This window comes from Bactrocera tryoni, unplaced genomic scaffold (genome assembly GCF_016617805.1).
Source record: "Bactrocera tryoni isolate S06 unplaced genomic scaffold, CSIRO_BtryS06_freeze2 scaffold_25, whole genome shotgun sequence".
NCBI classification, from domain to species: domain Eukaryota; kingdom Metazoa; phylum Arthropoda; class Insecta; order Diptera; family Tephritidae; genus Bactrocera; species Bactrocera tryoni.
This window is the reverse complement of record NW_024395977.1, coordinates 20,824,735-20,836,246: the sequence shown is the minus strand read 5'-3', so window position 1 is coordinate 20,836,246 and position 11,512 is coordinate 20,824,735. Positions and strand designations below refer to the sequence as shown.

The following is an 11,512-nucleotide window of genomic DNA, read 5'->3' as shown; positions in this document are numbered from 1 at the left end:
AGAGGCTTCTAGAATCCAAAAATTATACGTTCTGCTTCTAACTATTCTTTTCCCCTTTCTTCTTCTAAACCAGTCAAGCTTTTGCTCCTCTTTGGTGGAATAATGAGCTTTCTGCACTAAGAAATCTGAAACAGATCGCATGGCATCAATTTAAACGTTTACGTTCTAGTGCAAACTTAATAGCTTACAAAAATCCAATGCACTTTTTCGCCATAAAGCTAAGGCTGCTAAGGTTCATTGTTTCCAAGAATTTACGAATAATATCACTTCTTTCTTCGAATTCTAGAAAATCTGGACTGATATGAAAAGACTGGCTGGTTTATCACCTTCTTCTCCTATCACTTATTTAAATACTCCTCGGGGCACTCTACTATATCCCAAAGATATAGCCTTAGAGTTTGCCACCCACTTTTCCAATATTCCTTTGGACTCCAATTTCTCTTCTGATTTTTCCTCTAGTAAACTTTCTTCTCTTTGCTCTCCTTACCTTCCTCCTTCCACCTTATCTCAATCAGCTGAATATTTAGATGCCGATAAATCTGAACTTGATTTTAATTTAGCCCTCTCGTCAGTCAAGGGCAAAACTCCTGGCATTGATAAAATCTCTTACCTTATCATCAAGCACCTTCCTCCATTCCTTATATCCCGTCTAGTCAAACTTTACAATAGTATTTTTCTCAGTGGCAACTACCCTGTCCTCTGGAAGACTAGCGCGATTATTCCTATTTTAAAACCTGGTAAACCTCTTGGTGTGGTCAGCAGTTTTCGTCCCATTTCCCTTCTTCCTTGCCTTGGTAAATTGATTGAAAAGATTATTGCTACTAGACTCGCCTGGTATGCTCAATCTAATAATCTCATTTCGCACAACCAAGTTGCGTTCAAGAGGGGGCAGGGTACGTTGGATGCTCTCCTGCACCTTGATCACTTTATCTCTGATACTCTGTCCCACAAAAATCATGTTTCTATTCTTTTCTTTAGATTTCCTAAAAGCATTTGACAGATTGGGATTCATGTAGTGTTAAAGACAGCTTAGTAGGTGGAGAGTGGGTTCTCGTATTTTTAACTTTGTCAAATCTTTCCTATCCAACCGTAAATTAAGTGTTATCATATCCAATGTTTCATCCTCTGTTCTACCATTAGATAATGGTACCCCACAAGGGTCACCGCTCTCGGTGATCCTATTTACTATTGCATTTGATGAAATCAGTACCATTCTATCAGATTTTGTTACTATCCGGCATCAGATTTATGCTGATGATTTAATTTTATTCTCAAAAACTTCAAATTTTACTTCAGTAACAATTACTTTCTCTGAAATTTTATTGCGTCTTTCTCGTTGGTCTTCTACTTCAGGCACATCAATATCTTTTCCTAAATCGAAACTTTTTCATATTTGTAAAAAACATCAATGTACTATCCCAACGCTCACATTTGATAATACAAACATTTTGTGTACAGATAGTATTAAGTTCCTTGGTATTGTATTAGACTCTAAGTATATATTTAAGAAACATTGTCAGTATATAATAAAAAGACTTTTTGTTAATTTAAATATTATTAAATACCTCTCATGTAAGCGCTCACTCATCGGCTCGGCTTTACTGGTCAACGTCACTAAAGCCCTCATCTCATCTGTAATTAATTATGGCTTAGAAATTTATGGACATCATTCTAAGAATCATCTAAAGATGCTTGCTGCGCCCTATCATTCTTCAGTTCGTTGTTCTCTTCGAGTGTTTCCAACATCGCCAATTAAAAACATACTGACGGAAGCTGGCCTACCTTCTCTAAAAGATGCAGTGGAAGATAGCTTAAATAAGCTTTATTCAAAACTCATACTCAGCACGAACTTTACTATAAAAAAGGACTTTCAATCATCACTTTGCAGAAAGAGGTCTCTTAAAATACCGTCTTCTATTTTTAAAAGTGCTTTGTTTGCTAAAACCAATGAGTTGCCGCTTAAAATATTGCTGCCTTGCAGCATTCTCAAAGCTGTCCAGTATGCCCAACAAAACCTTGGTAAATTCATCATCTGTACAGATAGTCTATCGTGTTTTCAAGCTTTAAAAAACCGCAGTAACTACAATGACGTCATTATTGGCATTAGATCGCTGTTGTTTTCGTTAGCACATAGACTAAAAATAATGTGGATACCCGGTCACTCTGGAATCATTGGAAATACTTTTGCGGACTCGGTGGCTAAGGAGGTGTGCATCACTCCAACAACTACATCTGCCTTGTTTGTTAAGAGTGATATAAAACGGCTTATTATTCAACAAAGATCCACTAAATTGGCGCTTGATTGGATGAATTACAGACACCACTACTCTAGAATAAATTCAAATCGTATCAAACCATCCTTTCCGTCATCGCTTTCATCTAATTATATCATTCCATATATCAGACTTCGCATTGGCCACTCCATTATCACACACGCTCACATACTAAATGGTACTCAGATCAACCAATGCCCATTTTGTGATTCAGATTTAAATCTATTGCATCTTCTGCAACATTGTCCAGCACTTCAAACTCATAGACTGTCAAACTTCAATAATACTGATCCAATAATTTTATTGATGGATCCCTCAAGCAACAACATTTCGAAAATCTACAACTTTTTGAAAGACAGCGACCTTCTTCGACGCATATGATGCTAGTGCTGCGTATTTTCTTAAGTTTGTATAATAATTGTATTATTATGTAAGCTTTTATAAAATAAAAAAAAAAATATTGTCACCTAATATAAAAAACAACCCATTATCAAAAATAAATGGAAAGCGCTGATATATATAATAACCAAAATTTAACCATTTTATAACGAAAACTCAAATTTTGTTTCAATATCAGTACAAGATAACCAAAAAATATAACCACTTTGAAGCGAAACTCAATATATTTTTTTATTTTAACGCAGAAAGGAGGACTATGCGAAAGTACTTCAGCCACCCCGGGTATTCGCTCAACCAGGGTTATTTTTTTAAAACGCGGCCGAAGGCCGCCAACGCAGGAAGGAGTACTACGCCAAAGTACTTCAGTCACACCGAGTATTCGCTCGACCAGGGTTATTTTTTTAAAGCGCGGCCGAAGGCCGCCAACGCAGGAAGGAGTACTACGCCAAAGTACTTCAGTCACACCGAGTATTCGCTCGACCAGGGTTATTTTTTTAAAGCGCGGCCGAAGGCCGCCAACGCAGAAAATAGTACTACGCGAAAATACTTCAGTCACCCCGAGTATTCGCTCGACCAGGGTTATTTTTTTAAAGCGCGGCCAACGCAGAAAGGAGTACTACGCGAAAGTAGTGTATAGTTGATATAGAAAAAAGAATCACGCGAAAAAACAAACAAAGAAAAATTGTTAAAAATCCTACATATTTGCTGTTTAAGATGTGGCAAGGCTCGTTTTCCTCATAATTGTAAACAATCTAACCTTTTCAACGATGAGTGTGCTAAGTGATTTTTAAATTAATAAATTTAGGTAAAATATAGCAAAATAAAAGTGAAATGTGAACTTATTTCAATCTTTAAGGTGTATATTTAAATATACAGAGTGAAAAACGTGAAAAAATTTAGTGAAATATAGAGAAATACCATGTGTTATTAATGCAAATTTTTGAACTTTTAATCGTGAATATTTTAAAAAATAAAAGTTTTTTTTTATATTATTTTTGGATATTTGTTCTCTGGAGAAGCTCTCCTATCCGCGCATACCCCATTTATACGGAAATTCGGTTTTTTTACCCCTCCGCCAAAGTAATCGGAATCGTGCCAGCGTTTTTCCCTCACACTTCTGTAAGTTTATGTGATTATTACTCCATTTGTTACATTTATTAAGGTGATTGTTAGGTACTTAGCATACGGAAGTGCTGGAGACATGTGAGGCTATTTGGGAAATGCTTTCACCAATTTATCTGAGTGAACCCACGAAACAACAGTATAAAGACATCACGACCGACTTTGCGCAAATGTGGAACATGCCAAACTATGTAGGTGCGATAGACGGAAAACATATTGCGATAAAATGCCCTCCAAATTCAGGATCCGTGTATTATATTATAAATAGTTTTTCAGCATTGTACTGTTGGCAGCATGTGATGCTAAATACACTTTTACAGCCATTAACGTAGGAGCTTACGGAAGACAGAGTGATGGAGGTATTTTTCATGCAACGAGATATCACCTGATATTCCACTTCCGTTATCTTCCCATCCGTTTCCGCATTATTTTGTTGGAGACTGTGCCTTTCCGTTAAAAAATAATCTTATGAAGCCGTATCCAGGTGTAAATACAACACGAGCTCAACGAATTTCTAATTATAGACTATCACGGTCAAGACGCGTTATTGAAAATACGTTTGGGAATTTGACAGCGAGGGGCTAAGTGCTAAGAACAACCATGGAGTTTCATCCTGAAAATGCTGAAAAAATCGCACGAGCATGTTTAGTGCTTCATAATTTCATAATGCTCCACGATATGAATCGATGGTACTGCTCAGAGCATTACACTGACGGAGATGGAAGAAATTCTGAATGGAGAAATGAATTAAGATCTTGTGGGGACCATTGTGGTCAGCACAAACTTTTAAACGCAGGGGTCAAAACAGTGCGTATAACCACAGAGAACACCTCACCAATTATTTTATGAACAACGGTGTAGTACCTTTTCAAAACCATATAGAGTAAAACACTTATAAACATACATATTAAATTCAATAAAAAATGTTGAAAATGTAAATTTACGTGTATCTCATACATATTGATTAACAATAACAACAACAAAAAATTAATTAAATAAACAAAAATAATTATTACATAAAACGTTATATGGATTATATCCTTTGTACTTCAGGTTCAAAAATTCAACCGTTCTCATTAAAAGAACAAAAGGTAAATGTAATAAAAGTTTAAAAAACTCATCTCATAATTGAGGGACTAGTTCACATACACAAAGCTTTCTTCTTCTTCATCAATTTCATTGACGCATCACCAATGCTTGCCTTGATTTTTTTATTTTTGCAATCGAAGAGCATATCATTCGCCCAAAACCGCTTATCTCCGCATCAAACTCTTCTCGACGCGCTCTTCGTTCACATACCTCCTGGAAAGTTTTCACTGTTCCGAGGATGACAGTGTCCACCTCGTCAAGCTGTCTGCCTCTTCGCTTTCGTGGTCGTGATGTTGATAACGGATTTGCTGATGGCTGACTAGACGGAATTGACTGATCGGACGGAATTGCTGTTGTTTGATCGGACGGAATTATTGTTGATTGGTCAGACGGAATTAACTGCCCAGGGGAAGTTGGAGGTGACGGCGAGAGATCTTGTGACATTGTTTTCGTCGCTGCGTTTCAATATTGGCGCACTTAATATTAATATTTGTTCTCATTATTTACATGGATATGGTAATAATGCATTTTACTTACGGACGAGGAATAATGTGACTTCTTAAAAATTGCAAACTTTCAAATAGCGCCCACTGCCTCCCTACGAATGCATCACTTCCTGAGGCATTTTGTAAGATTCTAATTTCTGTTGAGAAGCGTTCTTTCAAGTTGCCCCAACGCTTCATAACAACACTTTCTGTTTATAATGTCCAAACATATTGTATATTAAATATTATAATATTTATATTGAACTCACCATCAACTTCCAAATTATCGGCGACAACCTTGCAAGAGCGCCTTTTTTTCTCTTGATTTTGAAATCGGCATGACTCTTGTCATATAGGCATGGCGAATTCCGCACACATTCTATTAATTTAATATCATCAATTTTGTTTAAAAATCGCATTACGTTAAACAATCCGAGCTTTTTAAATACAAAATTATGAGGCAAACAAAATGCAAACGAAATTTCTTTTCATTTGAAAAGAAAAAAATCAACAAACAGCTTTTTATGGTTACAGCGAAAATCAAAATTTAATTGATATCTATGGTTATGGGCATGTTGTTATGGTAACGGACCTCTAATTGGAAACATTTGAAAAGAAAAAAATCAACAAACAGCTTTTTATGGTTACAGCGAAAATCAAAATTCAATTGATATCTATGGTTATAGTTATGGGCATGTTGTTATGGTAACGGACCTCTAATTGGAAACATTGTTCCCCGTAAATTTGGTTCAATCAGCTGTTTTATCTGGATATAGTTATGCACCTCTAATTCTACCATTAATAGTGGCCCGCGAAGAGCACTAATTTTGATTTGCCACAATTCAATGAGTAGGGCTTCTCCCCTATCACTCCACAAATTTCTTTTTTTGTATTTTTGCTTTTCCATTTTTCCATATCAATAGGGGGGTTCTCTTGCTCTAGCCAAATTGTACGATGACACAAAATGCAAAAATTCTATATCGAAATATGCAAGGCCAAGAGAGCACCCATTGCAGAATCTAGTGATATATGAACGGCTGATTCGGTCAATTTATTGAGAATGAATATTGTGCATGACTATTGTGAATTAGCGCACCTTCTGCATACATTCTTAACAAAAAACTGTAGTAAATCTTTATAATTTAAGTAGAAATTATAAAATCTATTTAAAATTTACCTTCTTCAACAATTTAACGACGTAATATGTATTTAAGTAAAATGACAGCTAAAACAGGGCTGCTGTCATTGCACGAAAATTAATAAGGGTTTTGGTCTGACATATTTTACAGCCATTGCAAACAATTTTCTGCGTGTGTTTGTTGTTGTGCCGTTGCACTAAGAGGAAAATTCTGCAATTCGTGCACTGTGCAAGGGTGTCAGCTGTATTTGTATATGGAATGTAAACAAATATCAAGTGACAATTTATACTCTGTTCGGACCGACAACGAAAACATGTTTTCGTGGGAAAAACTGAGCCCGAATCGCGGCAGTCGTGAGCCAGCAAGTAATGGTATGGAATGAAATTTCGTAACGTGTCGAATGTGGGAATCGTTGCACTCGATGCGAAACGAATAGAAATTTTATGAAATAACTTCCCTGGTGTAGCTCTAAATGACATTTGCGATTAACGAAACAAAACAAAAGAAAAAATTATTTGAATTGGAATTGAACGTAAATATTCAAATTTATTATACTACGTTTGTATATAAATTTACTAAATTTAGTTTTTGCAGGCAAAAAAAATGAACCCTAAGGTGTTTTTTTATTCAAGTTCATCTGATTCAGATGAAAAACATCACCAAATGGTCATAAGGTCCAGGATTCGTGACAAAAGTAATCCCATGGCTTTACCTGAAGCAGCGTAAGAACATTTTAAATTACACCGTTTAACTTGGTATAGACCTTATTATTTTAAATCATTTACAGATTCAGGAAGCGGTTTAGACTGACCAAAGATGCATTTACATTCATCGTATCGGAAATAGAATTTAACGGGCATTTATCAACCGCAGTATCACCAATTCTTAAATTAGCAGCGACTTTGTCCATGCAAAAGCACGCTGTATTGTTGAACGAACCATTGGTACACTGAAAGGCCGGTGGAAAATTTTAAGTAATGATAAAAGAAGTCGGTATAGTCCTGAAAAGATGGCAAAGTTCGGCAATGTATGTGCAGCGTTGCATAACATCTGCATACAATTTAAAAATTCAACATATTGCAGATATTTTGTAAATGAAAACAATGATACAGAAATAGATACCGGAAATGAAACCCAATTAACTAAAAGTGGTCATAAAATTAGAGATCATATTATGTTGTCTTTAGATAATAATTGAATTCGCTTTACGTGATTTTGTCGCACTGCGACTGGTGGATGGTGTCGGATCTTCTTCTTCCTCGCTATCTATAATCATTTCTACCAACTCATTTAATCCTTCTTCGGGCTCTACATTTCCAAAAGATTTTACTACGGTCAACCCTTCTACAGCAACATCTATCCCCGTAGCTTGGAGGAGTTGCTCTTCTGCGGCAGTTAATACGTTTTCCTCGTACGGACCACCACCAGTCCTTTGTTTCGAGGCTTTGTTGAAAGAAATTTCCTTTTTTATGTTGTGCTTCTGATCAGCAAATACATACCTATTTTTGTATTTTAGTATTATTTTAATAATCCATTATTTTTATCTTGCTTTTCGCCAAGATTTAGCATCTTCATCGGTGGACCGGCAGCGTTCAGTTTTAAAGTCAATGCCTCCCATAGCTTATTTGCTGCAACTTTGCCTTGCCCACAATTAGGCAAAATATTTTTTGCCAAGTCCTGATGCTGTAGCATAAAGTCACTCATAAAATTTTTTTTACGCATATTTATTTTGTTTACATTGGTCTTTAAATTATTAGTTATAATTATATTACTTGTTACATAAACTAAATAAATGAAAAAGAACTTACATTTTGCCCCTCGGATTATTTTTAGCTGATATATTCAAATTTTTTTATTTAATTTGTGCTATAACTTGTCTCAAATAGCTAACGAATGAAATTTCGATTCTTTCGTACAAACGAGAACACGTTATCGAATGAGAAAATTTCAAATTTCGAAAGCGCCTATTCGATAGCGAGTACAACGATCCGAAAACAAAAAAAAATCATAAATTTCGCTCGTTAACGGGTGCCGCGATTCGGGCCCAGAAATTGGATATCAATCGTAAATGCCATAAAAGGAAGATTTCAATATTTAGGCAAACCGGAAACATAAGTAACACAATGAATTAAATACAGTACCAGTAAAACAATTCTTAAAAGATAACAAGATAAAACGTTAACACAGGTGCATTTCTGTTAGTAACTAGGTGTTCAGTTTGTATGGCAGCTATATGCTACAGTTAACCGATCTGAACAATTTCTTCGAGGATTATATTGTTGCCTTAGAAAATAATATATACCAAATTTCGTGAATATCTCTTGTCATATCTGAAAGTTGTCCATACAAGAACTTGATTCCGATCGTTCAGTTTGTATGGCAGCTATATGATATAGTTAACCGATCTGAACAATTTCTTCGGAAATTACATTGCTGCCTTAGAAAATAATCTATACCAAATAGTGTTAATACCTTTTGTCAAATGTGAAAGTTTTCCATACAAGAACTTGATTCCGATCGTTCAGTTTGTATGATAGCTAGATGCTATAGCTAACCGATCTGAACAATTTCTTCGGAGATTACATTGTTGCTTTAAAAAATAACACAAATAAAATTTCGTGAATATATCTTGTCAAATGTGAAAGTTTTCCATACAATAACTTGTTTCCGATCGTTCAGTTTGTATGACAGCTATATGCTATAGTTAACCGATCTGAAAAATTGCTTCGGAGATTATATTGTTGCCTTAGAAAATACCATATACCAAATTTCGTGAATATATCTTGTCAAATGTGAAAGTTTTCCATACAAGCATTTGATTCCGATCGTTCAGTTTGTATAGCAGCTATATGTTATAGTGGCCCGATATCGGCCGTTCCGACAAATGAGCAGCTTCTTGAAGAGAAAATGACGTTTGCAAAATTTCAAAAAGATATCTTAAAAACTGAGAGACTAGTTCGTATATATACAGACAGACGGGCAGACGGACAGACAGACAGACGGACATGGCTAAATCGACTCAGCTCGACATACTGATCATTTATATATATACTTTATTGGGTCTCCGACGATTCCTTCTGGGTATTACAAACTTCGTGACAAACTTAATATACCCTGTTCAGGGTATAAAAAATAGACCTACACCTAACGACCACTTATAATAAAACAAGTAACGCAGATGTTGAAAGGTTTCACTCAACTTTGAATGAACAAGACTTTTTAATACTGATGCAAATAATGACAATTTGAAAGAAAAACTGTTTAAAGCAATAACCACTTATAATAATACCATGCATTCTACAATAAAAAATACAAATTGATTTCATAAATAACCTACTTTCCGAACAAAAACTAATCAAACTCGCGGAGAAATTGCAAAAAAAGAAAGAAAATGTAATAAACAAGTAAGGAAGGGCTAAGTTCGGGTGTCACCGAACATTTTATACTCTCGCATGGTAAAGTGATAATCGAGATTTCATAATACGTCATTTACATATTTTTCAAATACCGTATTTTTGTAAAGTTTCATTCCGCTATCATCATTGGTTCCTAATGTTTATACTCGTATTATACAGAGAAGGCATCAGATGGAATTCAAAATAGCTTTATATTGGAAGAAGACGTGGTTGTGAACCGATTTCACCCATATTTCGTACATGTCATCAGGGTGTTAAGAAAATATTATATACCGAATTTCATTGAAATCGGTCTAGTAGCTCCTGAGATATTGTTCTTGGTCCATAAGTGGGCGGCGCCACGCCCATTTTCAATTTTTAAAAAAGGCTGGGTGCAGCTTCCTTCCGCCACTTCTTCCGTAAAATTTAGTGTTTCTGACGTTTTTTGTTAGTCGGTTAACGCACTTTTAGTGATTTTGAACATAACCTTTGTATGGGAGGTGGGCGTGGTTATTATCCGATTTCTTCCATTTTTGAACTGTATATGGAAATAAAACGACTTTGTAGACTTTGGTTGACATAGCTATAGTAGTTTCCGAGATATGTACAAAAAACTTAGTAGGGGGCGGGGCCACACCCACTTTTCCAAAACAATTGCGTCCAAATATGCCCCTCCCTAATGCGATCCTTTGTGCCAAATTTCACTTTAATATCTTTATTTATAGCTTAGTTATGACACTTTATAGGTTTTCGGTTTCCGCCATTTTGTGGGCGTGGCAGTGGGCCGATTTTGCCCATCTTCGAACTTAACCTTCTTATGGAGCCAAGGAATACGTGTACCAAGTTTCATCATGATATCTCAATTTTTACTCAAGTTACAGCGTGCACGGACGGACGGACGGACAGACGGACAGACAGACATCCGGATTTCGACTCTACTCGTCGCCCTGATCACTTTGGTATATATAACCCTATATCTGACTCTTTTAGTTTTAGGACTTACAAAACAACCGTTATGTGAACAAAACTATAATATTTCGTTAGCAACATTGTTGCGAGAGTATAATAATACCAATAAAAAAGAAAACACAGTAAAGATACAAAATTTTCAGAATGAATATATAAAGAATCAAAGAGTTAACAAAGCACAACCAAGATACAAGTGAATAGACAACTTTAAACAAGAGAGAAATCACTTAATACATATCTACAGATTCAAAGTTAAAAGAACATACAAAGACCATGTTAAACGAAAATTTAAATTTCAGGATTAATATGGCGAAAATTACAATATTCTAACAAATAATAACGGCAATCAACAGACTTTTACAAATGAACAAGCTGGAAAACCAATCGGAACGCGCTAAAATAAGGATCAGAGAGATAGAGATAGTTAACCAAACAACAACGGTAATACACATAATATACCCCACAGAATTTAAACAAATTATAAATACAATTGAAAATAACTTAGAAAAACAGGATCGACAGGGAAATGTTATACGAAGAAATAAAGTCCATTAAAGTAAAAATAAACAGAAAACGTAGAGGATTATTTAATATTGTAGGGACTACATAAAAATGGCTTTTCGGAACAATGGACAATAAAG

General features: G+C 35.4%; 1 protein-coding gene, 1 long non-coding RNA gene and 1 pseudogene across 2 annotated transcripts; 2 read left to right on the top strand and 1 right to left on the bottom strand.

The window, feature by feature from the left end:
• Window positions 1–3,714: 3,714 nt before the first annotated feature.
• On the top strand, window positions 3,715–4,733 carry LOC120780474. Its single transcript, XR_005705874.1, has 2 exons — window positions 3,715–3,791; window positions 3,846–4,733. It is a non-coding gene; the product is annotated as an uncharacterized LOC120780474 (long non-coding RNA).
• Window positions 4,734–4,781: 48 nt separating this feature from the next.
• Window positions 4,782–5,908, bottom strand: LOC120780473 (annotated as a pseudogene).
• Window positions 5,909–6,955: 1,047 nt separating this feature from the next.
• LOC120780957 lies at window positions 6,956–7,580 on the top strand. The gene is made up of 3 exons (XM_040113188.1): window positions 6,956–7,039; window positions 7,102–7,229; window positions 7,295–7,580. The coding sequence occupies exons 1-3, from the start codon at window positions 6,980–6,982 to the stop codon at window positions 7,458–7,460; spliced, it is 354 nt and encodes a 117-aa protein (XP_039969122.1). The 5' UTR covers window positions 6,956–6,979; the 3' UTR covers window positions 7,461–7,580.
• Window positions 7,581–11,512: the final 3,932 nt, after the last annotated feature.